The 24,463-nt window shown below is 45.5% G+C and overlaps 1 protein-coding gene across 4 annotated transcripts in view; it reads left to right on the top strand.

Moving 5' to 3' along the window:
- Positions 1 to 343: 343 nt before the first annotated feature.
- The window catches only part of ssh1a (slingshot protein phosphatase 1a), a 31,085-nt gene continuing 6,965 nt past the window's right edge, over positions 344 to 24,463 (top strand). Inside the window, exons 1-11 of one of the 4 annotated variants that reach the window (XM_029246233.1) lie at positions 978 to 1,009; positions 7,622 to 7,659; positions 14,892 to 15,048; positions 18,236 to 18,336; positions 21,454 to 21,518; positions 22,230 to 22,351; positions 22,461 to 22,529; positions 22,807 to 22,872; positions 23,326 to 23,520; positions 24,094 to 24,187; positions 24,305 to 24,433. In XM_029246233.1, coding sequence (XP_029102066.1) covers positions 14,951 to 15,048; positions 18,236 to 18,336; positions 21,454 to 21,518; positions 22,230 to 22,351; positions 22,461 to 22,529; positions 22,807 to 22,872; positions 23,326 to 23,520; positions 24,094 to 24,187; positions 24,305 to 24,433 — 939 coding nt within the window. In that variant the 5' untranslated portion in view covers positions 978 to 1,009; positions 7,622 to 7,659; positions 14,892 to 14,950. Of the gene's footprint in view, positions 1,010 to 7,621; positions 7,660 to 14,891; positions 15,049 to 18,235; positions 18,337 to 21,453; positions 21,519 to 22,229; positions 22,352 to 22,460; positions 22,530 to 22,806; positions 22,873 to 23,325; positions 23,521 to 24,093; positions 24,188 to 24,304; positions 24,434 to 24,463 lie in introns of those variants that run through there. The other 3 variants (XM_029246232.1, XM_029246234.1, XM_018749099.1) reach the window with 3 other exon arrangements.

The following is a 24,463-nucleotide window of genomic DNA, read 5'->3' on the forward strand; positions in this document are numbered from 1 at the left end:
TCTGATGGCGTGATGGCAATGTATGTAGCTCCTAGGAGATCAGGAAAGAAGTGGGTCCGAAAGACACCTGTTCCAAGACCCTCGTCGAATGCCAGAACGGGATTCAGCAGCCCTGAGGGAAAGCGGGATCTCATTCTCATCAAACCGTGAGCCCGCTGACTTGGGATTTACAGCAGTGCCATTCAGTACAAACTACATGCTCACATACCACATTATAAATACTTAAGCAGGAAAATTGTAAGTTTTACTGGAACATTCTGCTGTAGAAAGACGGGTCCCTCCAGTTCGGCGGCGCAAGAGAGCGGCTCCGCGCACGTCACCACGCACTGATTCTTGCCTCGCGGGGACACACACCGCACCGCTCACGCGCCTCAGCGGGGAGGACGAACACGGCAGAGCACGCGAGGCCAGACACTCGCCTTCACACAAAACACACACACACGTCCGCTGATATTGTTGAAGAAATTGCGTCACTGCAGCCACAGTCGGACGAGTAGAGTCTGTCTGGTTCATCGAAAATACTCGAATGCTTCGTAGAGTTGCTACGCAGAGGGAGGCTAACGAATGCAGGAGAGCATCTGTCTGTAGCGGAAGAGGAGAACATCGGAGGCTGAGCAGCATCTCTCGTCGGTTGTGTTTCGAGCGCGCGCGCGCGTGAGTGTGTGTGTGTGTAACCTCAATGAGCTCATTCGCTGCACGCGACGGGGGAAAGCGCACCCTCCGATGTCGCCATCGTCGCACACGACTCCTGTAGCGCGCACGCGGAGAGAGGCGGCGGCGCGCCGCGGGTGATGGATGCCGCGGTACCGCGGCGGTGAAACCGGACACTCAGCGCAGCGGTAGTCGCACGCAGCTGAGCTAAAGCGCCGGAGGGGAGGCTCTCTTCGCTCGGAAAACAAGGCTTCTGTCCGGCCGGGGCTGGCCAGCCATGGCTTTGGTGACCCTGCAGCGGTCCCCCACCCCCAGCGCCGCGTCCACGGCCAGCACCGCTACCACGAATGCGGGGGAGGTGAGTGCGAGCGGGGGGTCGCCACCGGGGTGCTTGGGCACTGGCAGCCCGGGGGGCACGCGTGGGCAGGAGACGCCGAGGATGTGTGGGAGACGCATAGGCCCCGCGTTCACGGCAAGCGCAGGCACCGCGCCCTCGCACTCGCGCTCGCCCCGTCCTTCGGTGTTTCGCACATTTCGCACGCACTCGAGGAGGCGTTTTAACTACGTCGCAACCTGACGGCCGCGGTGGCGAGGGCGCGCACAGCTCGGGGCTGCGGGCTCGCGACTTACGTCCCGTGCCTGGGACTGACTGAGCAGCGCTGAGCAGAACAATGCCGCGAAGTGCGCAGCTGTGATGTTCCTAGCCCTCGGCTAGCGGTGGTCGCTGGATCATTCATATAACAACAATTATCGTCATTTCTGTATTTATGCGTGTTGTAATAACAATGGCGGTAATTGTAGTACAAGTATGGCTTATCAGGAGGGAATGGCGAGAACGAAAACAAGACGCGCAACTCGCGGGCAGCCAGCTAGCCCAGCATCCGTGTTCCCGTCGTTGTGATTGATTCTGCTGAAGTGAAACACCCTTGGCCTTGGAGTGGTGATCTTCCCACGGACGGACTGATTGACTGACTGACTGACATGTGCGTGTTTACTGCGGGATCTGAGACCTGTCTCCTGGACACCCTCGGCACAGTTCTCGCAAGATGCATTCAACATAAGCCTTCTTTACACTGCTGCAGAGAAAGCCCGGGCTGGGTAAACAAACAAGTGATCCATTAGGGTCATGGTCCATGGAGACGGAGTACATACAGCTAATACTCCATTAATAATGGTAACAGAGATGGAGTAAATGCACAGCTAATACTCCATAAGGGTCACAAATATGGAGTAAATACACCGCTACTAATCATTTTGTAGTAAACATACAGCTAATAATCCATTAATATTGGTAATGAAGATGGAGTAACTGTGCAGCTAATATTCCCTTGACAGTGGTCATAAAGCTGAAGTAAACATTCATCTATAAGTCCAATAACAATGGTAATTTGATTAGAGCAAACATCTGTCTAATAAGCCATTAATAATGGTCATCAGTAAACATACAGTTAATAAGATGTTAATGGTGAGTAGTCAGTGTTCTGGCTTTCAGAACAAAGCTGCAGTAGCTGCTTGAAGATGTGCATCAAGCTGATGACTGTACCCCCAGTCTGCTGCTGTTCATCATTCGGGTCCATTTTCCTCAGTCTGTTTGCAGTGCCGTGCTGCGCACTCAGATACTGAGGTTTTGCTAGCTCACCTTTCACACAGGAGGCAGTGAGCAGGCAGTGGGGTCTGGGGTACCACATATTTATCTGTTCTCACACATACAGGCAAAAAAATAAAACACCATATTTGCAGTTTGGCAAATGCATTGAATCCAAGTGTTTAACCTTGGATCTTTAACCTTGCAAGTTTGGATGACTTATTTAGCTGACAACTTGCAAACTAAGCCCCTGCAGATAGACTAGGATGAAATAGAGCTGCGATCAACATAACCAATCTAAGACAGAAGTAATTATTTAACAATTCAATGCATGTTGGAAATACTACTCATTACAGAGTGACACAGCAATATTTAGCACAGTGGAAGCGAACTCAAAGCAGCTGGGAATGAACTACAGTGTGACAGCTCTTCTGGCAACTGAGGATAGAAAAGCAAAAAAACTGCCAGGGCAAGGAAGCAGCAGAAAAACAGTAAAATGAACCTTCTAATATATGAATATACTAGTTGGTGTCTGGATACTGTAGCTGAAGCAGAGACCCAGGTTTAGCTTGGTGGCTGGTGTCTAAGTAGACCAAGTAGATGGTTGTTTCTTGGCTACAGGTTCACAGTAATTACAGCACTCAGTCACAGTTCTCCACAGTTCCTTTGAAATGGCCATTGGAGTCCGATTACCATGTCGGCACTCAAACTCTTTTAATCAACGGATCAGGTCATTTGAGTTGAGAGCATCACCTACCAAGCTGCACTGACAGCACATATGGCCTCTTTTTGGACACCACTCTCTCCGTTGGTCACATAAGTGTCCGAATGCAAGCACTGTCCTTGCCAAGCATGGGATGGAGATGCAAACTGCTGGTTTCATTCTATGTGTCTTACACGCCCTCTGTTAGGTCATCTGCAGGGTCTGGGGTGTGTGTCATGCATTGTAGAAAGTCTTGTCCAAAACCTGTATGGTGGAGGGGTGTGTGCATCACTTGTATATAGGTGCAGCGACCTCAGAGCTGTCAGTGCCTGCCTGAGCACAGAGTTATCAGATAAGGTTGCATTTAAAAAAAAATTATATACAGTATATATATTAATATGTATATAATTTGCCAGCATGGTTGTTTATGCACATGCACCCATGTACAGGACAGTCTAGACAAGGATAATTATCCTTCATAGGAGGAAAATATATGGTGCTAAACAGAGTGAACCCCAGAAGGGGGAGCCATATTCATGTTCTAATTATGAACTCCCTCTTTTGATCGAAAAGCAAATAATTCAGCAAATAATTTGCACACAGCCTCTTAACTTTGTGCTAATCAAAATGTCCAGTGTGCCATGTAGCTCGGGGACTCAACATGCACGTTTCCTTAGTGTACTGTTTTGTTGACAAGATAACATAAAAGAAAGAAAATAGCAGAATATAAAATTGTCATTCTTTGGACAATGGAAAGCTGACATTAGTGATGCAGAGGAGGAAAAAAGACTATGCAAAGACTCCAACGACATCATATGTTTTCATAGATGCCATGTATGATCATCATTTGAATCTTTTTGGATGTATTTAAAGCATGTGAGGTTTAGTTTACAGCTCAGAATGTGCTGTACTTTGAGTGAGTATTCCTTGCACGTGGCTGACAGCCCACATGTGTGATGTGTGTCCAGTGCCATGCGGGCAGATCCTGGTCAGCTGCTGAAAATTGACTGCAGAGAATCCATGACGCAGCGCGCGTCTCTGCCTGAGGAAGAGCGCCGCATCCCAGAGGACACTGCTGCAATGATGTCATGCCTACTCATTGTTGAACTGGATAGGGAACAGGGGGTTCGTCCTCCTCTTGGCAACACAAATGAACAGTGTCTTCTTCACAACACAAATACACATCTTAGTAGAAAATATCTATTCACAATGCTGTTGTGCAACCAAAGTGTACTGTAGTGTGGCGTTCGCTCAAAAGATATCGGTCATCAGGTACACACAGGTGGTACTTTACAGAGTTTTAAGATGTTAAGTATGATGTGAAGATCCCTTTTTTTTTTTTTTAACGCTGAAGAGTGTGTGCGTGTTTTGAGAGGCTAAGTTGAGTCGCCATACACACTAGAGGTGCCTCCTCACCCTAGGTCAGGTGCTATAAGTAACTTGTAACTTTTAATTGAAGCAATGCTTTGAACGTTTTTCTCCTACGAGTAATGCATGGGTTTTGCTTTCTCTGAAATGCTTGTAAGCTCAAAGCTCATTTCACCACACCCTTATTAGTGTTGTAGCCCTTTTTTGGTTCCACATTAGTGCTTTTATTTGCAGATGCAGCCTTATTGCCGAGCACTAGGTAACCACACCCTGGAGGAAGGAAAAGCCGGAGCTGGGGTGTATTTTGGGAACCCTGCAGATGGGGTCCTGCTCAGCTGGGACCCCATTGTCTCACTTTGTCTGAGAGAGGATCTTGGTAAAAGTTGGGAAATGACAGGGACATGTGACGGTGGAACTGAACCTCCTTTTAAGTACAGTGTTTGACACCTCCAGGGTGTGGATTTCACAAAGTCTCCACCCACCCTTCCCCTCCCGGTTTGAATGGGGGCACTGACCTCTGACCACCAGCTCACATTGCCTTACTGGTAGTATGGCTCCGATGGCAACTCGAGCTGTGGGTAATGTGTGCTGCCTGCTGTGTCACATTTGTTTGTGTGTGCATGGAGCTTTCTGGAACTTTCGGAATTTCATTTGCATTTGTGAAGCTGTTGGCGAGAACCCATGGTGCCTTCTCCATCTTGAACTTTTGATGACCTTTAAACAAAAGTCACTCATGAGGGAAGGAGGTGGCATTCTGGTTAGAGCTGCCACCTTTGGACTTAATGGACCCAGGTTCAAATCTCACCTCTTGCTGTAGTTCCCTTGTAGTACTTAAAAGGATAAATCACTGTAAATACCTTATTATTGTAAATCATTTTACATAAATGTATAATTCTCGGGGGGGCGTGGTGGCACAGTGGGTTGGACTGGGTCCTGCTCTCTGGTGGGTCTGGGATTCGAGTCCCCACTTGGGGTGCCTTGCAACGGACTGGCGTCCCATCCTGGGCGTGTCCCCTCCCCCTCCAGCCTTACGCCCTGTGTTGCCGGGTTAGGCTCCGGCTCCCCGCGACCCCATATGGGACAAGCGGTTCCGACAATGTGTGTGTGTAGTTCTCCAGGTAATATTTTTTTTTTTATTATTATTATTTATTTTTATAGAGCAGTGACATGGAGCGCTTTAACACAAGCATAAAGCAAGAAAAACATACAAACAAAGAAGACAGTCGACTAATGGCTGCCATAATGAAGAACTTATTATAGAGCTATAAGTATACCTACTGGCCACCGGGGAAAGGAACAAAAACTCCCAACTGAAGGTTGAGGGAGAAAAAAACCTCTGGGGTTCCATGGTCCAGTGGTTGCCCACCCCTCCTGGGCATTCTAGAAAATAACAATTTGTAAGTCAGTATGTAACAAGTAATAACGATAATGTTGGTAAATGGCATCTTGGATCCCCAGCTCGGCATGGAACGTCTCGATCGTCACGGCAGATGGACATCATCCTCTGTCAGCACGGGATTCATCTGTCACCACTGGCTGGCCTCCTCAGGTCTTATGTAGCGAGGTAGTGCTCAACGAGAAGATAGGACAGAGTTAGTAATTTGTTACTTAAGTAAATTTAATATGCATTTTTATAAAGGTGATAAACAACCAAGGCAGGTAGAATTACATTACGAGGTAGAATGCCTGAGTGAATATAAAAGTTATCCTTCATTTTCTGAGCTTAGGTAGTATGTAGTTATGTAGATATGTAGTTGTTGTGGCTGGCAGATGGTGGGATGTCTGCAAATTCACCAACCTCCATGGTTTTGAATAGTATCCCTGGTTTACACTTTTTTGATTTGTTAGCCATTTTGGGGGGGGGGGGCGCAGCGGGTTTGGCCAGGTCCCATTCCTTGGTGGGTCAGGGGTTTGTGTCTTGCGATGGACTGGCGTCCCGTCCTGGGTGTGTCCCCTCCCCCTCCAGCCTTAGGCCTTGTGTTGCCAGGCTAGACGCCGGTTCACTGGGACCCCGCTCGGGACAAGCGATTTCAGACTGTGTGTGTGTGTGCGCGCGCGCTTGTGTAGCCATTTTAATGAAATAATAATGCATAGTTTTCGCAAATGGAATGTAGTCACTGATCAGAATACTGAATTATTAAGAAAGATGATGTTATCATACAGCAGATGAAGCGCTTGTTGTTAAGCGGCCCTACCAAATGTAGCCACTTGAAAATAATAAAATAATGTTGATGGGATGGCTGTCATGAGTCCAGCTGGTTGAAAGTCACAGGTGTAGTCCTCAACTTATGACCTGTTTATATCATAATACAGATGCTCCTTGACTAACGATGGGATACATTCCAATAAACCCATCGTAAATGGAAAAATTGTAAGTCGAAGAAGAATACAGTACCGTACCTACCAAATATCACAGCCTAGCCTACGGTACCTTAAACGTGCTCAGAACACTTACAATAGCCTACAGCTGGGCAAATTTAAGCAGGATACACACATGGGTGTTAAGCAGACATGATGGGATGCGAAAACACAAAAAACGCTTTCAACATACTATCGGTTGTTTACACTTGTTTGCGTGATTGCTACAGAGATTCCACGTACGGTTGAGTGGATGCTGTGGCTCGCTGCTATTGCCCAGCATCGGGAGAGAGTATCGTACTGCATATCGCAAGTGCGGGAACAGATGGAAATTCGAAGTACAGATTCGACCCAATGCGTATCGTTATTGTAGCATCGTAATTTTGAAAAATTGTAAGTCGAATCATCATAAATAGGAGGAGGAGGAGAATTTGTATAAAAAAATCTTTTTTGAATTTAACCCAGATCAAAATGCTTTTCATATCAATCTTTACAGTAAAAGAAAGCAATGCATTAGTTAGGTACATTTTTCGGTGCTATATTGTTAACATCTCTTAACCACAGAAAATTAAGTCTTAAATTTGTTTATCGTCTTGCATGCTTGGTGTTTTAATTCTCTTTGGTTCATGAAGTTATATCAAGATTTCGAATGCTCAGCATATTACTCTTTTTTTTAATAAACAGTAGAAATATCACTAACATTCAAACATTTGAGAACCAGCTGTTATTATATTGCATTTATTGCTTACCTTTGTTTATCTGGTTGTCAGATTGCTCTGTTCTTCATTTTGATGCTTTGGTCCCACTGCTGGCCCATACAGATAATTTGGTTGCAACAGTGATAGCGTTTTAGTCATATCACTGTTAATTATTTTCAGTCATTAAAGCTATGTGCCAAGCTCCTTTCTTCTTGAGTTCCCTCTAACCATAAAATTTTTCATTTGGTTTTTCCATAGGATTTTGGAAGCGATGATGAACGCCGACTAAACCAGAGGTAAGCTTTGAAAGAATTTATATTTTAGTTTTAAAAAGGTTTCCTTTTATTTCAGCAACAGAATAGTGGCAGGTACATCAGTGTGTGTGCGTGAATACAGGTGTTCCTAAATGCTGTCTAGACGGGTACCTGAAATTAATGTCCTCCCAGGCCTTTATCATGCATTTAAGCTACACTTTACAGAATGGCGCTACCCACTCTGACAGATGACACACTTTCCACAGAGCTGTAGAAAACGATGTGCTGCTTGTCAGGAGATATAAAGCTTTTTTGTCTGGCCTCTGTCACCCACTGTGGAATGAAACCGCTGGAGTGACAGAATCACAGCTGTGTTAATCTGAGTCGAGAAACAGCGAGACGTCCATTAAACCGATTCAGGACAAAGTTATTAACCTACAGCCGAATGTTTCAGCACTAGTTATGGAATGCTGGTTTAAGGCACAACTGTAATGCTGTGTCCTACTTTTTAGGGGTCCTTAAATGGCAGAGCTTTGGTCCCTTTGAGATTTTGTTCTAAATATATTTTCGTTTAAACGTATGGGGTGCTAAGAATGTGGGTCAGTGCACAGGAAAGGCTTGCATTTTAATTTTCCAACATTTTCCTCATAGATTTAGTCTTAAATCACTGATACATTGTTCAGTCTGATTCTTTTTTTTCTTTTTTTCCACTTACATAGTGATTCCTGTGGCTCACAAGACTCATTGTTCTATTAGTTCATTGTTATATGTATATATCTCAATGTGCTGTAGTAGCCTTGTGCGGTTTCCTGTGGGGTAGTTGTCTGTCTTTCTGCCTGCCTGTTTACCCATCACTCAGTCAATCATTGGACACTGTGTTCTACGAGACTTCTCTGTTGCCCCGTTGCGTCCATAACTTGGGTATGAGTTGTGGGTGTTTGGCTTTTTGTGTACAAGTTAATGAAGGGAAAAAAGCCAGAAAAAGTAGCTGTCATGTTGTGGTAGCTGTGTATGTGGCAACATGTGACATAGTAGCTAGAGCTGCTTCTGAGTAAGGTTCAAATCCTACCACCTACTGTAGCACACTTGATTAAGGTATTAACCCTGAATTGCTCCTGTAAAAATTACCCGGTTGCATAAATGAGTTAAACACTAAGCAGCTGAGTCACTGACTATAGGTCATTTTAAAGGAAAGCATCTGCTGAATGAATAAATGTTATTGTAAGGATGGTATGTTTGATTTACATAGTCTTAGCTTTACACAGGTAACCCTCACACAAGGGAGAAAATGCAACACTGATATTCCCATGTCAGTCATGATTATGAATGTACTGCATGCCAAAATAGCATGAGCTAGCTGTTGAACCCTTTTCCAGGTGACTCACGGTAGCCTCCAATACCCCTTTGCACATCTTGCTCTTTCTCACTTTCTGCTCCTTTTCTCAAATATTACTGTTAGTTATGATCTGAATGGGGTATATTGATATTTTTGTAGCAGTTTATTTACTCTTGAGTAGGTATAATGTGTATTTTCTATCCATATTTTATGTCATTTATTTATTTATTTTTCTTACTATTTTGTCCAGAGTGACTTAAAGTGTTAAACTACATACAATGATTCATCCATCTATACAGCTGGGTCATTTTCATTGCATCAATTCAGGGTAAGGACTGTGATCATTGCTGCTGTGGTAGGAGGTGTGACTTGATCCCGGGTCCTTGGAGTGGAAGGCAGCAGTTGTAACCGCTACACCACCAACTGCCTCTTTTTATTATATGTACTGTTACTGTTAGTGTAATTGCAGGCCTATGATTTTGTATGCCATCTGGTCGATATGGGTAAATTGTTTCTATGACGTTTTTGGCTGTAAGTGATTTGTCAGTTTTCCAGCCCCTGGCTAAGTTGTGACTCCACTGTAGTCTTACGGGATGGAAGTAATGGAAGTAAGACCTAGCGTGCGGGGATGTTAAATGCGCCCTGTGTCTGTGCCTGTCTGCTATGCTTGAGGTGCTTCAGTCGTGAAAGACTAATCATTAAATGAGAAAAGTGCCAAGCCTCAAGAAAAAAACATTTATGGTTTAGTGTCCGTTTCCGCATGTTTTGCTGAAGACCGTCTTCCTGAGCTCAACAGTACCATGTTATCAGTAATGTCCTCTGTCTCTGGCCCTTGCTCTAGTTGCCCGCTCTGTATGGCCTCTCCGCGTTTTTCTTGTGACCTTCTTTTATGTGCTACAGAGGTTGCTGTGTATCTTTCATCAGGAAACTGCTGCAGTCTCAGTCAAGAGAAGAGACTTCCTGTCCCAGTGTGCTGTGCACAATGAGCCCGGCATGTTTTTTACTGGCGACTTCTGCCTGCATGAAACTGAGGTCACAGCAGCGCTTCCTCACTGGATTCGTGGAGAATGTACTGTTCACCAGAAGGACTCAGCAGAAAGAATACAGGCAAACTGCTGTTATTGGTCACTAGTTGGTCTTATTGTTTACTGATATTTAGTTGCTTTCCTGATGCTTTTATACAGGTTGGCTTAAAGTTTTGGAACATATAGTTAGAAGTCCATACTGAGTGGGAGCCCTGCTCAAATCTTAAACAGGCAACCTCCAGCAGACCCACTTTTACTATTATTTATTAGTTTTTTCTGATACCTTTGTTCAATTTGACCTAAAATGTCTCATATTCTGTTCTGAACTTCCTACAGTTATTGACCTATTTACACATTTGTACATATTTCCTATTTATCACGCGCAAAGGACTAAGTTCAGTGAAGAGCTGCCAGCTCACCTAAGATACCTGCTTTTGGACAGTGGGAGGAAATCGACACCTGGAAGAAACCCATGTGAGCAAGGGGGAAAATATTGAAACTCCACACAGGCGCAGCCACGTTTAAACCTAACTCTGAACTCACAGCCCGGGCACTGCGAGGCACCAGTGCCAACTGCTGAGCCACTGTGCTACCCTAACTCTCAAAATGTTATGCTTTAGATCTTTACTCAAAATGGAACACTCTTCATTTGACAACACATCATAGAATTATGTGGCAGGTATTGCGGTAGTGTACTGTAGGCCTTTCGCACCTTCGACTCGAAAGACTTAGGGTTAGATCCCATTCCAGCTGGAGTACCCCGATCAAGGTACTCACCATGAACTGATTCAGTAAAATGACTCAGCTGTGTACATTGACAAGTTATTGCAAGTAGCTTCTTGTACAAATCTAGCATTGTAAGTTGCCTAGTGTCAGCTAAATGATGGTAAACAAAGGATTTTATCTGGCATTTTTCTCTTTGGGTTGTGTGATAACAAAATGGACACACATTAAGGTACCCCCTCAGAAATATGAGATGCCCACTTGTGGCTGGGACTGCCCAAAGTAAGGTAAGCGCTGATAAGCCCCACCAGCTCAACGGCTGGTTGTCGTCGTTCTCGTAGTTTCATCTACTATGTGTCTGTGATGCGGAGAAGTGCAGGGAAGCGCAGTTTATCTGTAAAGACTGTGTGAAAGTTACTGGAGTTTCAATATTTTGTTATTTTTAATTTAGAGGCACGTGGTTGTAAGGATAATGAACTTTGTTGCTCTGCATTCTTGCACGTTTCCAGGAGGTGACTGCATACCATTGTGAGGGGAGGTCAGGAGTGATACCACGCTAACACTTGTCTGTTTGCCATCACTTGGTTGGCCCTCAGTACGCTCCCGATAGTGGAGAACGTTCCCATGTGGAACAGGCCAACGTAAACAGGTCAGTATTAACTGGCTGACAACAAAGCAGAGCGCTGGATGATTTCACAAAATGGACAAGGACAGATAAGGAGCTTTTTGATAAAACAAAAATTTGGCCGACACAAGAGCCTGTTGAGGGGTTCCGTTCCTGGAGACCAGTGATTCGAATTTTTCCCCACTGGAATGAGTGCCTCTTACCATTACATTATGTACTGGACTACTCTCTAGTATGAACTGTTTGGACCTTTGGTCCTTCTGTTATATGATCCTGCTTTTAAATGTGCTGTTTTTTCTTTCTTCTGAGGCTCAAATGATGTACAGTTTCCTTCAGGGTCAATGAAGTATTCTTTCTATCTATCTATCTATCTATCTATCTATCTATCTATCTATCTATCTATCTATCAAGTTTCAAGTTTATTGTCATAGCTACAAGTACCATGTACATGTATCATGAAAATCTTCCTGAATGCTTCTCCACAGACTATGGGCAAGGACAATAGAAATACTGCACAAACGGAACAGTGTCAATGACAGTAAATAACAATAGCAGGAATGACAACAATAACAATAAATAATGGTAACAGTAGTAACAATAATGCCAGTTGACAGTCAGAGAACTCAGAATGAGAGAATGAGAATGCTTAAAGTGACAGTGTAATTTACCAATGTGCTTGGGTGGAGCAGTCCAACTAGTTACTAAAGGTGTCTTGGACTGCTGGTAGCCGTGTGCCAATGATTTCCTGAGCCATTTTGACCACCCTCTGTAGGGCTTTCTTGTCCTGTATGGAGCAGCTGCCATCCCAGGATGTAATACACCCTGTGAGGACGGACTCAACAGCACACCTGTAGAAAGTGGTGAGGACTGTAGTGGACATCCTGGCTTTCTTCAGACGCCTGAGGAAGTGGAGGCGTTGATGCGCCTTTTTGATGGTCGATGCTGTGTGTTCAGTCCATGTGAGTTTGGCAGTGAGGGTAACCCCAAGGAATTTGAAGCTGTTGACCCTCTCTACCATGTCCCCTCCTATGTAGATGGGTGCCTGAACCCTATCCTGTTTCCTTAAGTCAGTCACCAGCTCATTAGTTTTACTGACATTTAGAGACAGGTTGTTGTCCTGGCACCACTCTGCCAGGAGCCTCACCTCCTCTCTGTAGTCCGTCTCATCGTTGTTGGTGATCAGACCCCCCACTATCTATCATCAGCTGTTTCTTGCATATCTGTGATCAAGAAGCAGGTGAAACTTCATACAGAGAGTCTTGTCATTTGCAATAGATCATCTGTTTGTTGTGCAGTATTTAAGTTTCTTCCATGAACCTGAACTCCTTAAGGTTGTGAAGTCAGCACATCATCTGCAGCTTGTACTGAAGGTGCAAAGCCTTTTTCATTCCTTTGCCATTAGCCCTGGAGCTGACATGATGTCACATTTTCAAGGTCAGTCAGCTCCAACCCTGAAGTTCCTCACCTTGCAACAGAAAGCCAGACAAATTTTACTGCCCCTCCCTGATGGAGTCAGCATGCTGCCTCAAGCAACCTGCTGAGTTGCGCAATAGTTTTCCTCAGAAGAGACGTTTTTGTGCTTGCATGCACAGGAAGGCGAGGTCCATTAGTTAACCTGCCTGCTCTGTGTCCTCTGTGCCCCCCTTCACATCCACTCCACCTATCCTTCATGTGAGAGGAGAAGAGAAGCCCTCTGGATTAACGCACGGCACCTGGGAACAGGATGAAGAGGGATTAAGGATCATCTTGCCTGTCCCTGCTGAGCCTCTCGCATCTGAGTGCCGTAGAGGGCTGGTGGGCCTGTCGGCCCATGGTTCCAGCGGTCACATGTGCTTGAGTCACCAGGTCCCCTCTTCAGCTCGGTTGTCAACTTTGCATCAGTCACATGTCATTTGTAAAGAGCTGGTGCACCAGAACAGCTGCCTCCGTATGTCACTGCATCACTTTGATTTGGTTCTCACTCACACTCACCTTTCCACGGTGGTGCATGAAGTGTGGTCCGCTTCCTGTCGACCGAGCCGCCCAGTGCTCCATGACATTATCGCAAGACCAAAGGAAACGCTTGGCACGGTGTCCGTGTCTTGGTAAGTATGTGTGACCAGAACTGCCTGTTGATGTGCACATCTTTTAAGAAAGCCTAGGTTCTGTATTGAGCTTCTTCCAATGTCTTGGAGGCATCTGTGTTTTACTTTTCAAGAAGAAAAAACTTTTGTCTCTGAAGCATAACTTGGAGCGTATATTGATCGTGTTTGAAAGTATTCACACTCCCAGTGACCCCCTGGCTGGAATGCTTGGTCGGGACCCCCCTTGAATGGGCCCCTTTGTAGCTCAGATGCTTTGCTGCCTACAGTACCTCTCTCTCACTCACTTCCTCCCTCTCCCCACCTCTTCGCTGATCTGAGTCTGCGAGAATAGGGCCCTTCGTTGCCCATACCATTAATCTGTGAGGTAGCGCATGTGCTCCTGACCAAGAGCCCATTGGGCAGCTCTGTATACACGGTGCTGTCGCACAAAGTGGAGGAGCAAGGAGATCGGGACAGATGAAGCACCAGTACTCCATGGTTCACAGTCTCTGGGGAAACCTCTCCTTTGGTGTGGATTAAAATGAGCTGCGTACGGGGCAGCACTGTGGGCTTTTTCTTGTACCGTGGTGCAGCGTCAGCCTCGGATCTTAGAAGGAGAGATTAGGTGATCTCCCTCCGACCTAATGGGATTTGTCCAGAGCTGTGCCAGCTCCTCCTCAAGGAGTTTTCTTGTCGCTCCCCACTGCCGTTCCTCTCTGCCGTCCCACTGTCCACACAAGGGCTTTTTGGCAAAGGATGCTGGGCAGTTGGTGTCACTGTGCAGAGACCTGCGTTGGCGAGCTCCAGATCATGAAGAGCGTGGCATCCTTTTGTTTCCTTCCAGAGGACCTGTTTTTTTTTTCTTTTTTTGAGTCACTGCTGGTCAGAGATAAGGCATTTCTTTTGCTGAGAGGTGGATGTGGTGGTTCCTTCCTTGGAGCTACAGACACCTGGAAAGTGACATTATAATGGTCTTGGATATAATTTGGAGAGCCCAGACTCACCTCAAGAAGAGTCATGACTTCCAGACAATGGAGATGCAGACGTTGTCTTTCCATTTCAGGCTGCCTTTGGAGGAGCTTTGCTAATTTGTGACATCACAGATGTGTGTGTGTATTGTTGAGGGAGAGAGATTTTCAAGGAGTGAGCAAGAGAGAGAGAGATTGAGGGAGAGCAAGGCAGAGGGGGAGCGAGAGAGAGAGAGAGAGAGAGAGAGAGAGAGAGAGAGAGAGAGAGAGAGAGAGAGAGAGAGAGAGAGAGATAGATTGCACTAACTGCTCAACTCCCGGGCCACAGGCGGAGACACTGTTATCCACGGACAGCTCACAGACAGGAGCTGGGAGAGAGTCTGTGTCTCCTTTGCAAAGCAAAGAGCAGAGGAAGCTCCACGGTGGCAGTTGCCCTGGGGCCACACAGCTCTCAAGAAGTCGTCCCGTTCCTTGTGCTCCAATGCCTGCTCCTGGATTGGGGTGACCCAGCTCTGGACTTGTGCTTTCTTCCAGTTTCCCCCTTAACAAAGAGGGCCAGAGCACCCGGGCGGGAGGGACCCAAGGACAGCAGGATGCATCTGGTCGTAGAGCCCTCCCAGGGAACCATGCTGAAGATGCTGCCCTACTTTGTGGAGAATGCTGTACTGACTCAGAACGAGATCTGCCGAATGTGAGTGCCCGGGTCCTGGGTGCGAGTGGTCCACTGTGGCGTCCCATTTGATAGACAGGCGATCATTTTGGCTGAATCGACAGGCAGCTATAGCAAGTTTTACAGTTCTTTCCAAGTAGTTCCGAGAATGTGTGAGGTTGTGTTGAAGCAAAAATATTTAAAAAATAAAAAAGAAAAAAAATCTTACTTCAGCAGATGTGGGGCATTGCTAGATGCAGAAGGTACCGTGTGCTTAGGCATCATTTAAGTTTAATTTTTATCTGTATTCTTTTTAAGTTGAAATTGCAAACTACAGAGGTGCTGTCTCGTCTTTACTGGATTTTTTTTAAATTGAGTTATATGGAAGTAAATGTGCTCTTTAATAATACATTGCTTATTTTAAACCCTTTTCAGCATTTCTCTATTATTGTGCCGAATTATTATTGAAGTTGGGAGAGTGGAGGGCAGCAGCCACGGGAATTATCTGTGTGTCTGAAGGGCCCGTTTGAAGGCGAGTGCATTTCCCTTGATATCCGATATTATATTTAGTCTCGGCTCTTGAGGAGACACTGATAACAAGGTGCTGCAGCAGCGCCACTCTGGAGCAGCACGCCGGTTAATATGTGACACACACACAAATGCTGTCATTAACTCCTGTCTTAAACCCAGTTCTGCATGCGCTGTATGTGTAAACATTGGCCTGTGTGCATGTGAAAATTTAATTAGGTTAAAAGACAGTGAGTGCGGTGATGCTGAAGAATACAGTGAAAAGATGCAAATTGCTGAGCCGTGATGAGGCAGTGCTTCATGCGCATTGTGTGTTTTCGCTGGGTGCTGAATGACCAAGAAGTGAGTGAGAGGATTGTGATCTGAGACAAGATTGGGTGCTTGCAGTTATGATGAGACAGTAAAGTCATTTTGAACAGGCATGCATAGCTCTTTGTTTTGGCCTTGTGCCTCCCGCACCACCCCGACCAGAAAGCTGTCAACTCACAAGCACAACAGCTGCAAGGGGAAGAGACGGCTTCAGACAAAAGAAATTGTCATGAGATGAGCAGCCCTTTCTGCCCAGCCCATTGTGAGTGGGTCTCGGGGTTGGCGGAGGGTGATGTGACAGCGTACAAAGCAGGGCCTGTTGTAAATCTCCACACACACACACACACACACACACAGCAGTCTCATGTCCTGGTGTGTTAGCATCATGGGCTACGGAGAGCCTGCTTTTGTGTTGTGCTTTGGAGATACAGAGTGGTGGAATTCTATTTTTCTCTCCCCGCACACACACCCTGGTGTGATGCCTTCAGATTTTGTGTCACGGTACAAAGGCAAGCTGCTTTCCTGAGTAAACAGGAAGCTTTACAATAAAATACAGTCCAGCTTATGGCCTCTTGTCTAGCGCCTTGCTTTCTTTGTCCAAAAATTTCTTCTGAGCTTTAGCATTCGCACTTACATTTATTCATTTAGTTGGTGCTTTTCTGCAAAGCCACTTGCAGCTCAGAGTAAAGATGTGCATTTTACAACAGTTATCGATAAAGACTCATGATTGTCAAAGCACAGTCACTTTGTCCAGTGCAGCTGCATATACAATTGACAGGAAGTACAGATGTGATGGTAACAGATAGTGTGATGATGCAAATTTGTGGGGCTGTTAGGAGATCAGAAGAAAGTGGGTCCAAAAGAGATTTTGAGGACCCTTCTTGAATGTTGAAAGGGATTCAGCAGCTCTGAGGGACAGAGGGAGCTCATTGTATTGCATTCATTCTACCATACAGCTACTTGTATTTATGTCCTCAATGGCATTCTGGTCCTGTGCACCGCTACCAGCTCCAGCTTGGTATTATCAGGTGAAATGGAGGTGTTTCGTTGCTCTTTGTTGGAGGTTGGCCATGCCGTTCCACATGAATGGGAGGGCAGGAGGGGGAGGGGCCTCTTAGCCAGGAAGGGGGAAAATGCTGAGGCTTTGTATCTTCTGATTTCCTGTCCCGTTTTCACGACTGCTTTCCATTCACACAGAGCCAGGTGAATTATTCTACTGGTTGAGTTGGAAGAGAGACTGAGCCGAAAGGACCTTTTCAAAGCCTCTGCAAAGCGATACTGCGGCCGAAAGAGACTTTTAACGGCAGTCATCAGTCGCAAAAAGGAGAACTTTGCAAAATAAGGCAATGAATTATTCAGGACATTTGCCTTTCTGTAAGGACAAGGAGCTGGGCAAATCGGTTAGGAGTTCAACGAAGGAACTGCAGAGTAAGCTAAAGGATGGCATACATAATATCACAACATTACAGATTAATTCTTTTAAATAAGTTTTTTTTTTTTTTTTTTTTTTTTTTAATATCAGTGCAAAGCAGTAGCCGCTCTTTAGACCTGCAGACAAATTCTCATGTGTTGTGTTAACTATTCAGTCTCCTTGGGAGACCATCATGGACCACCATGGGAGTGAGGACCCCTCCAACCCCAAAGCAACTCACACATACACACACATTTTCAGAACCGCTTGTCCCATACGGGGTCGCAGGGAACCGGAGCCTACCCGGTAACACAGGGCGTAAGGCCAGAGGGGGAGGGGACACACCCAGGACGGGACGCCAGTCCATCGCAAGGCACCCCAAGCGGGACTCGAACCCCAGACCCACCAGAAAGCAGGACCGTGGTCCAACCCACTGCGCCACCGCGCCCTCCTCCCCAAAGCAACTCCTACGTGTATATTATATATGTATATATATATGTGTGTGTGTGTGTGTGTGTGTGTGTGTGTGTGTGTGTGTGTATCATGTGTTTATCTTTCTTATTTGGAAAGGAAATGACTTTCACCTTTATGTTGATTCACTAATTTAGCAGACGCTTTTCTCAAAAACCATTTACGACGATTACTCATTTATACAACATGGTAATTTATACTGCAGCAATTCAGGGTAAGTACCGTGATCAAGGGTGCTATTTCAAGAGGTGGGATTCGAACCTGGGTTCTTTGACTGGAAGGTGGCATTTCATGCCAGTATGACCCCTGGTGCTCATTTTACCTCAACACTGACCTTTGTCCATGTTAAGGGTTCCGCTGCTGCCTTGGCACACAGTTACCCTGCTGCTGTTGCTCTGAGCGTTTAAACTGTGCGCTGAGTTAGGCTGCGGGTGCCCTACGGGACTGCAACGTGTCAGTGTGTCCGCGTGTCTGCACGTCCTGACGCATCTCCCCACCTTCCTCTTCCAGCCTGAGCGAGAGCTTCTTCATGGTGAAGGGCGCAGCCCTCTTCCTGCAGCAAGGGAGCAGTCCACAGTCCCAGAAGGCCCACCCCCACCACAAGCATGCAGGTGAGTGAAACTGGGGAACAGAGGAGCATCTTGAATTGGGAGCCTTGCAATTTGTAGTTTCCGGCTTTGCAACCCCAAAACCAAGTGAAAGCATACAATTTTCCTGTCTCCTTCATTTCACTTTGACCACATTGAAGTTTTTTGCTGTTTTTGTTTTATTCCTTCTTTCTTAACTGTGTGGTTTGCCTTCCACCAGTTCTCTCAGGGCAGATGCACAGTGACCCGTGCTGACGCAAACAGGCCGGCTGGCTAGCAAGCTGCAGATGCATATGGATTAGCGAGATGAACTCGTAAGAGTGCAGCAGGGCTGCAGGTTCGGCTTCAAAGGACAAGGTGCTCAGAATGAGAAGTTCCCCTTCCAAGCCAGTTCTTCTCCCACAGCTAAATACCGCAGCTGTGATGTCTGGTCCAGTGGCTGACCCACGCTTGCCTTCAGTGGCACAGTGCCTCGGACTCATTTCACTTGTCTCAGTGCTTTCATTTACTGCTAAATGTTTGACAGTGGGTTGCATGTGGCCTGTTTGTGAGGCTCAGCAGCTGTCTGTTTTCCGCACAACATGTACACAAGCTGCTTCAATGGACTCCTGTGTGCCATGTGTGAAGTTGTCCACAGTTGTCCATATGTGGTTGTCTTTTGTTGAAGCAGGCGTGGAGCAGTCCGGTTGGCAGCCTTGTCTCTGTCTGGGAGATGGCTGTGATATTCTTGACAGATCCTGGCTATTTAAAGAACTCATGGGGAAGGTGGAAGTTGAGCTTTACAGGTGACTGCGCATGTAGTGACTAATTGGCAGAAAGAGAGACAGAGCAAACATAAACGTGAAAATATTTATCAAAAATGCTTAAATAAGTAGAAATTTGACATATTCCCTGGTATATTCTGCTGCTGTGAGATACATTTAAGATTATTTCAGAATATAGTGTTTTTCTGGTATATTCTTGACTAACTATGTCCGGCTTTCTCTCAGAAGGGTGCAGTGGCAAAACCCAACTGAGTCCTGTATCCTGTCAGATAGCAGTAGTTTTAGAAGCCTCCCTGATTTGAAATGATGTTTCACACAGTGGAGATGCAGTACCGCACAGTAACATAATCAGTCCCTCTGGAATAGACTGTACAAGAGCCTGATCATATCGAAAATTATCAATCATAACCCGGCAAGCATGGGATGGTATTAAACCTTTATGTCCAAGGACTAGTGAATTACTTCTGTTTGGGCCGTGAGAACTTTGATTCTCTTCAGTACCTTTTATGGTGACCAACAGTGGACTTCCTCTAGGAGCAGCCTTGTTGAACTTTCTGCACTGGACCTTTTGGCCAAGGTGTTGTGTGTTATTCAGGGACGAATGGGATCAAGCCCATGTAAATGAGACTGGTACATGTCCTCAGCTTCTACATGTTGCTCAGGCAGCAGCACACCTGATGTGTAGAACAATGCATGGAGGGAAATGCTCCCCACTGTCTGTGCAAGGACTCCTTTGTGGCATCGGTCCATCTGTCCCCTGTGCAGACAGGTTTCCTTGTGAAGACGGTCCCAGAGGCAATCGCTGGGGGTGACGCATGACAGCCTTGACTGTAAATCATGTCATTACTGACAGATGTCCTCATGACAGGTAGTTAACAAGGGTTTTGAATGTTTGCCATACACCGCCTTGCATTTCCAGATGATGCAATGACTGTCTGTTTCAGTCTGACGTTATGTTACTCTTCTGTCCTGTGGGCATCTTGGTCTTGAACAGGCACGTACGTGACAGCTGTGTGGACCCCTTGGGCTGTTGCTCGATGATGAACGGGGGAACAGGAACGAGCTGAACTTGCTTGAGGCCTGAAAACATCTGCCTTACTGAAGACATAGATTGTTTTTTTGTGCTTGTGTGTAATTAAAAGAACTGATGCAACCCTTTCGTTTCACATTTATTTAGCACCTGTTTTTTTTTTTTAAATCAGTAAATCGAATACTGGGCTTTGCTTGTGTAAGCAGCATCGGTTAATTTAGTTTAGTGAGGGCTTTAATTTACATATTTAGTTGAAATTGTAAATGTAAATATGTAATCCCATCCAGGACGCACCACTTTCAGCCTAGCGCCCAGTGATTCCGGCATAGGGTCCGAACTGCTGTGACTCCGATAAGGAGATACGGTTAACGAAACTGAGTGCTTGTCGTGAGATTGAGATGATCGGTGCGATAGGCCATTGTTTCCAGGATAAGGTACGAGTTACTTTAAGTACATTTAATATTTAACCATATTGATTAATTTGATAAAACCATTGTATAGAATGGCCATTACGGAAGTAAAATGACCATCTAATGGGCAAAAAATGCCATTGTACTGAATAATGATTCAGTGCAACTTTTTTTCTCTGAGATGTGTCAGTTTGTACTAAAGCTTCTGCTAAATGAATAAATGTGAATGTCATATGTAAATGTCATAAACCCTTTGCTCTTGGAGGTAAATGGTGGTGTAGTAATTAGAGCTGCAGCCTCTGCTTTCAGAGGTTTCAAGTTTCTATCCTACATTACGCCCTAGTACCCTTGAGAGGGTCCTCATAATGAATCGCTCCAGGAAAAATTACCCAACTGTATAAATGGTTAAATCTTTGTAAGCAGTGATTAACAGTGTAAGTTACTTTTGAAAGGAGCATTAGCAAAATTACTTAATTTAGCTGTAAAAAGGGACTGTATTTCCATATGCTGCTGTAGCATGTTTTTGTTGTACTGGACCCTGGACTGTACAGTGCTCTGAAAAAGTGTTTTCCCCTTTCCAGCATTCCCTATTTTTGCAGCTTTTTGGGCATTAAATTTGATCAGAACATTTCGTCAGATCCGGTTGTCTGTGAATGGGGTCTGAGAGAGAGAAATTGTCACCGTTATTGATTTTATGTCATTTCTTTAGTGTAGAAGAAAATGAAATGTGAACTCATGGATGTGAAAAAGTCATTGCCCCTTCATAGTCAGTAGCTGGTTGTGCCACCTTTAGCTGCAATGGCTGCAGCTACTAAACACATCCTGTATCTGTTGACCAGGGTCTCAAATCGCCGTGGAGGAATTTTGGCTCACTTCTGGAGTCCAAATGGAAGTGGGCAGAAGTAAGTTTTGAGCTTTGTCTTTTGTTTTCCCATAGGTGAGCTGCCTCAGCACCTGCAGGTGATGATAAACATCCTCCGCTCTGAAGACCGAATCAAACTAGTGAGTATAGGAGGGCATTCATGTAAACAGTGTGCATTTGCAGTGAGTAACCCTCTGACAGCTAGCAGTGGGCTGATTGCCTGGATCCTTTTTACTGTGCGCTTAGCATTTGCCTACTGTGATTATTATTGCATGGGAACACACTGCACTGCAGCAGGGAAAGCACTGCTGAGCATGCATGCTGTGTGTGTGTGTGTGATTTGAAGCAGGCGCTGCAGATCACTGTGCGCCAAAACAACCAGATACAAAAACAGTTTCTTTCCCCATGCTGTTGTGTCCATGAACAGCTGATGGTTGTTAGTCTGTGCAATACTTTCTCCCTCTTACTTATTCCCTCCCTCATTATTTATTCATCCTCGTTATTTATTCCATTCCCCGTTATTTATTCCTCCCCCCAAATGAATCCCTGTATGTATGTATGTTTATATGTGCGTAAATGTTGGTTTTTTTTTTTTTTTTTTTTGGGTCTACTCCACACTATGAGCTATTGGGAACCGAAGCCAAATTCCTCGTATGTTTGTGCATATTTGGCCAAATAAATCGGATTCTGATTCTGATTTTGACATACATACTTGGGACACCGTCCAACACAGACACCATCTGTAAGACAGCTCTCTCATGTGAGAATAGAGCCACTATTAAGTCTGTATGGTGTGATGGGTGAATGTGTGTGACTGAGCACATTTGTGATGCACACCTGCTGTCCCTCAGGCAGTGCGTTTGGAGAGCGCATGGACGGACCGCGTGCGTTACATGGTGGTGGTTTACACTAATGGTCGACAGGACACTGAGGAGAACATCTTGCTCGGCATGGATTTCACCAACAAGGACAGGTAATTACACCAAGTGCAAAGTCTACTGTTTTATGCAGCACTGAGAGAGTTTTTGACTGTCACTGACTGTCATTAACGGTGCTGAGATTTGACCAATGTCATTGTCCAGTAAGAGCTGCTCCATTGGGATGGTTCTGCCACTGTGGAGTGATACCAAGATCCACCTGGATGGGGATGGGTGAGTTGTTGCCCTTGTGACTGGCATCCTTAAAGTGATCTCCTTACTGTAATAGGCACCAAGTAGTGCAGTGGTTCAGACTGCTGCCTCTGGATTCTGAGGTTGTAGGTTCAAATAGCACATCCTTGTGCTGTACTCTTGTGCAAAGTACTTGCACTGAATTGCTCCATAAAAAATTTCCTAGTATTATAAATGGGTCAATTTTTGTAATTAGCTTAACTTTAGAGAAAAGGATCAGCTAAATGAACGGTTGTAAAAGCGCTTGTTTTCTCTTCAGGGGTTTCAGTGTGACCACAGCAGGACGCACACACATCTTCAAGCCAGTTTCTGTACAAGCCATGTGGTAAGTGATGCATTGAGTATTTTCGTATGTTCCATGTTCTGCCACCATAGCTGAAAAATGAAAGACTTGGAGAAGGAGTTACTTTATCTATCGTGAAATGGAGCTTTAGTGCTGAACCATTTCGCCATCTCCTGGTGAAAAGGTGCAGGTGCCGGATGCTGCAAGTTGAAATGTCTGTGACAAAGAGTCTGGGCTGCTTGGTGTGTGTGAGAGAGAACAAACACCCCATATAATTTCAGACTGCTTTGAAGTTCCACTCTCCTAAGAGTTTCAGACTGCTTTGAAGTTCCACTCTCCTAAGAGTGGTTTAGTTTTGGACTAGCTGCCCTTCCAGCCATGGTGTACACAAGGTGTTATTTCTTTGACCTCAACCGGTGTGTCCAGTCCAACATGACAGCCACACTGGCGCTGTTGTCAGTCTGACCGCCGGTACTTGGTTTTGCTCCCTGGCAGGTCGGCGCTGCAGATCCTCCACAAGGCGTGTGAGGTGTCACGCAGGTACAACTATTACCCAGGTGGTATAGCACTTACATGGATGGGCTACTACGAGAGCTGCATTGCCTCTGAGCAGAGCTGCATCAATGAATGGAATGCCATGCAGGACCTGGAGAGCACACGGCCGGACTCACCCACCATGTTTGTGGACAAGTAAGAGCCAGACTGGAGCATTGCTGTGTTGCTGTGTAATGGTCTCATCTGCAGCCCAGAGAGCTGACAAGTGTTTCCTTCAAAAACTGTATGTATGAAAATGCTGGTGCTGGATGGAAGATGTTACAGGGTTACGGTAATATTGTACAGTGTTTTACCTAAATTGTACACTCAGCACTTACATAACAGGGACCCATGCAATGAAAAACTGCTTTAACGTCTTATGAGAATATGTACCCTTTATTGATACATTGGGCTCATCACGCAGTACAACTACATCATTCAAATTTTGTGGTCATTTTACTTCCATGTACTTATGTTTTTCTGCCAAGGGGTTAAAAAATGATTGTGATGATTGAAGCAAAAGTAAAGAAAGTCAGTTGTAACAGCTCAGTAGTATTCATGTGACAGATTTTTTACTCTTCAGTTTCTGACTGAAAATGTAGTTACCATTTGCCTTAATTGGTGAAATTCCAGCAGGGTTCCCATGTAGAATACTTGTGTCAAAATCTCTGTCTGGGCTTCCTTTGTGTGACGTGCATCCACCCGACCAGCATCCTTTGTCCTCCACAGGCCGACAGAGAGGGAACGAACAGAGTGCCTTATCAAAGCCAAACTCCGGAGCATCATGATGCTCCAAGACCTGGAGAACGTCACCTCCAAAGAGGTAAGCAGCAGTAGCTCCCCAGCAGCAGTGCAGTTAGATCTGTTCTCTTCAGCTGATGGAAGCTTGTCCAGCTGACTGGTGGGCGCTGGTGTAGAATGGAGCCACCTTTCTTGACAGATCCGCAATGAGCTGGAGCAGCAGATGAACTGCAATCTGAAAGAGTATAAGGAGTTCATTGACAACGAGATGCTCCTCATCTTGGGCCAGATGGACAAGGCTACGCTCATCTTTGACCACGTCTACCTGGTAAGCCATCCAGGCTGTGGCAGTATGCTG

Source organism: Scleropages formosus, chromosome 19 (genome assembly GCF_900964775.1).
Source record: "Scleropages formosus chromosome 19, fSclFor1.1, whole genome shotgun sequence".
Taxonomy (NCBI): domain Eukaryota; kingdom Metazoa; phylum Chordata; class Actinopteri; order Osteoglossiformes; family Osteoglossidae; genus Scleropages; species Scleropages formosus.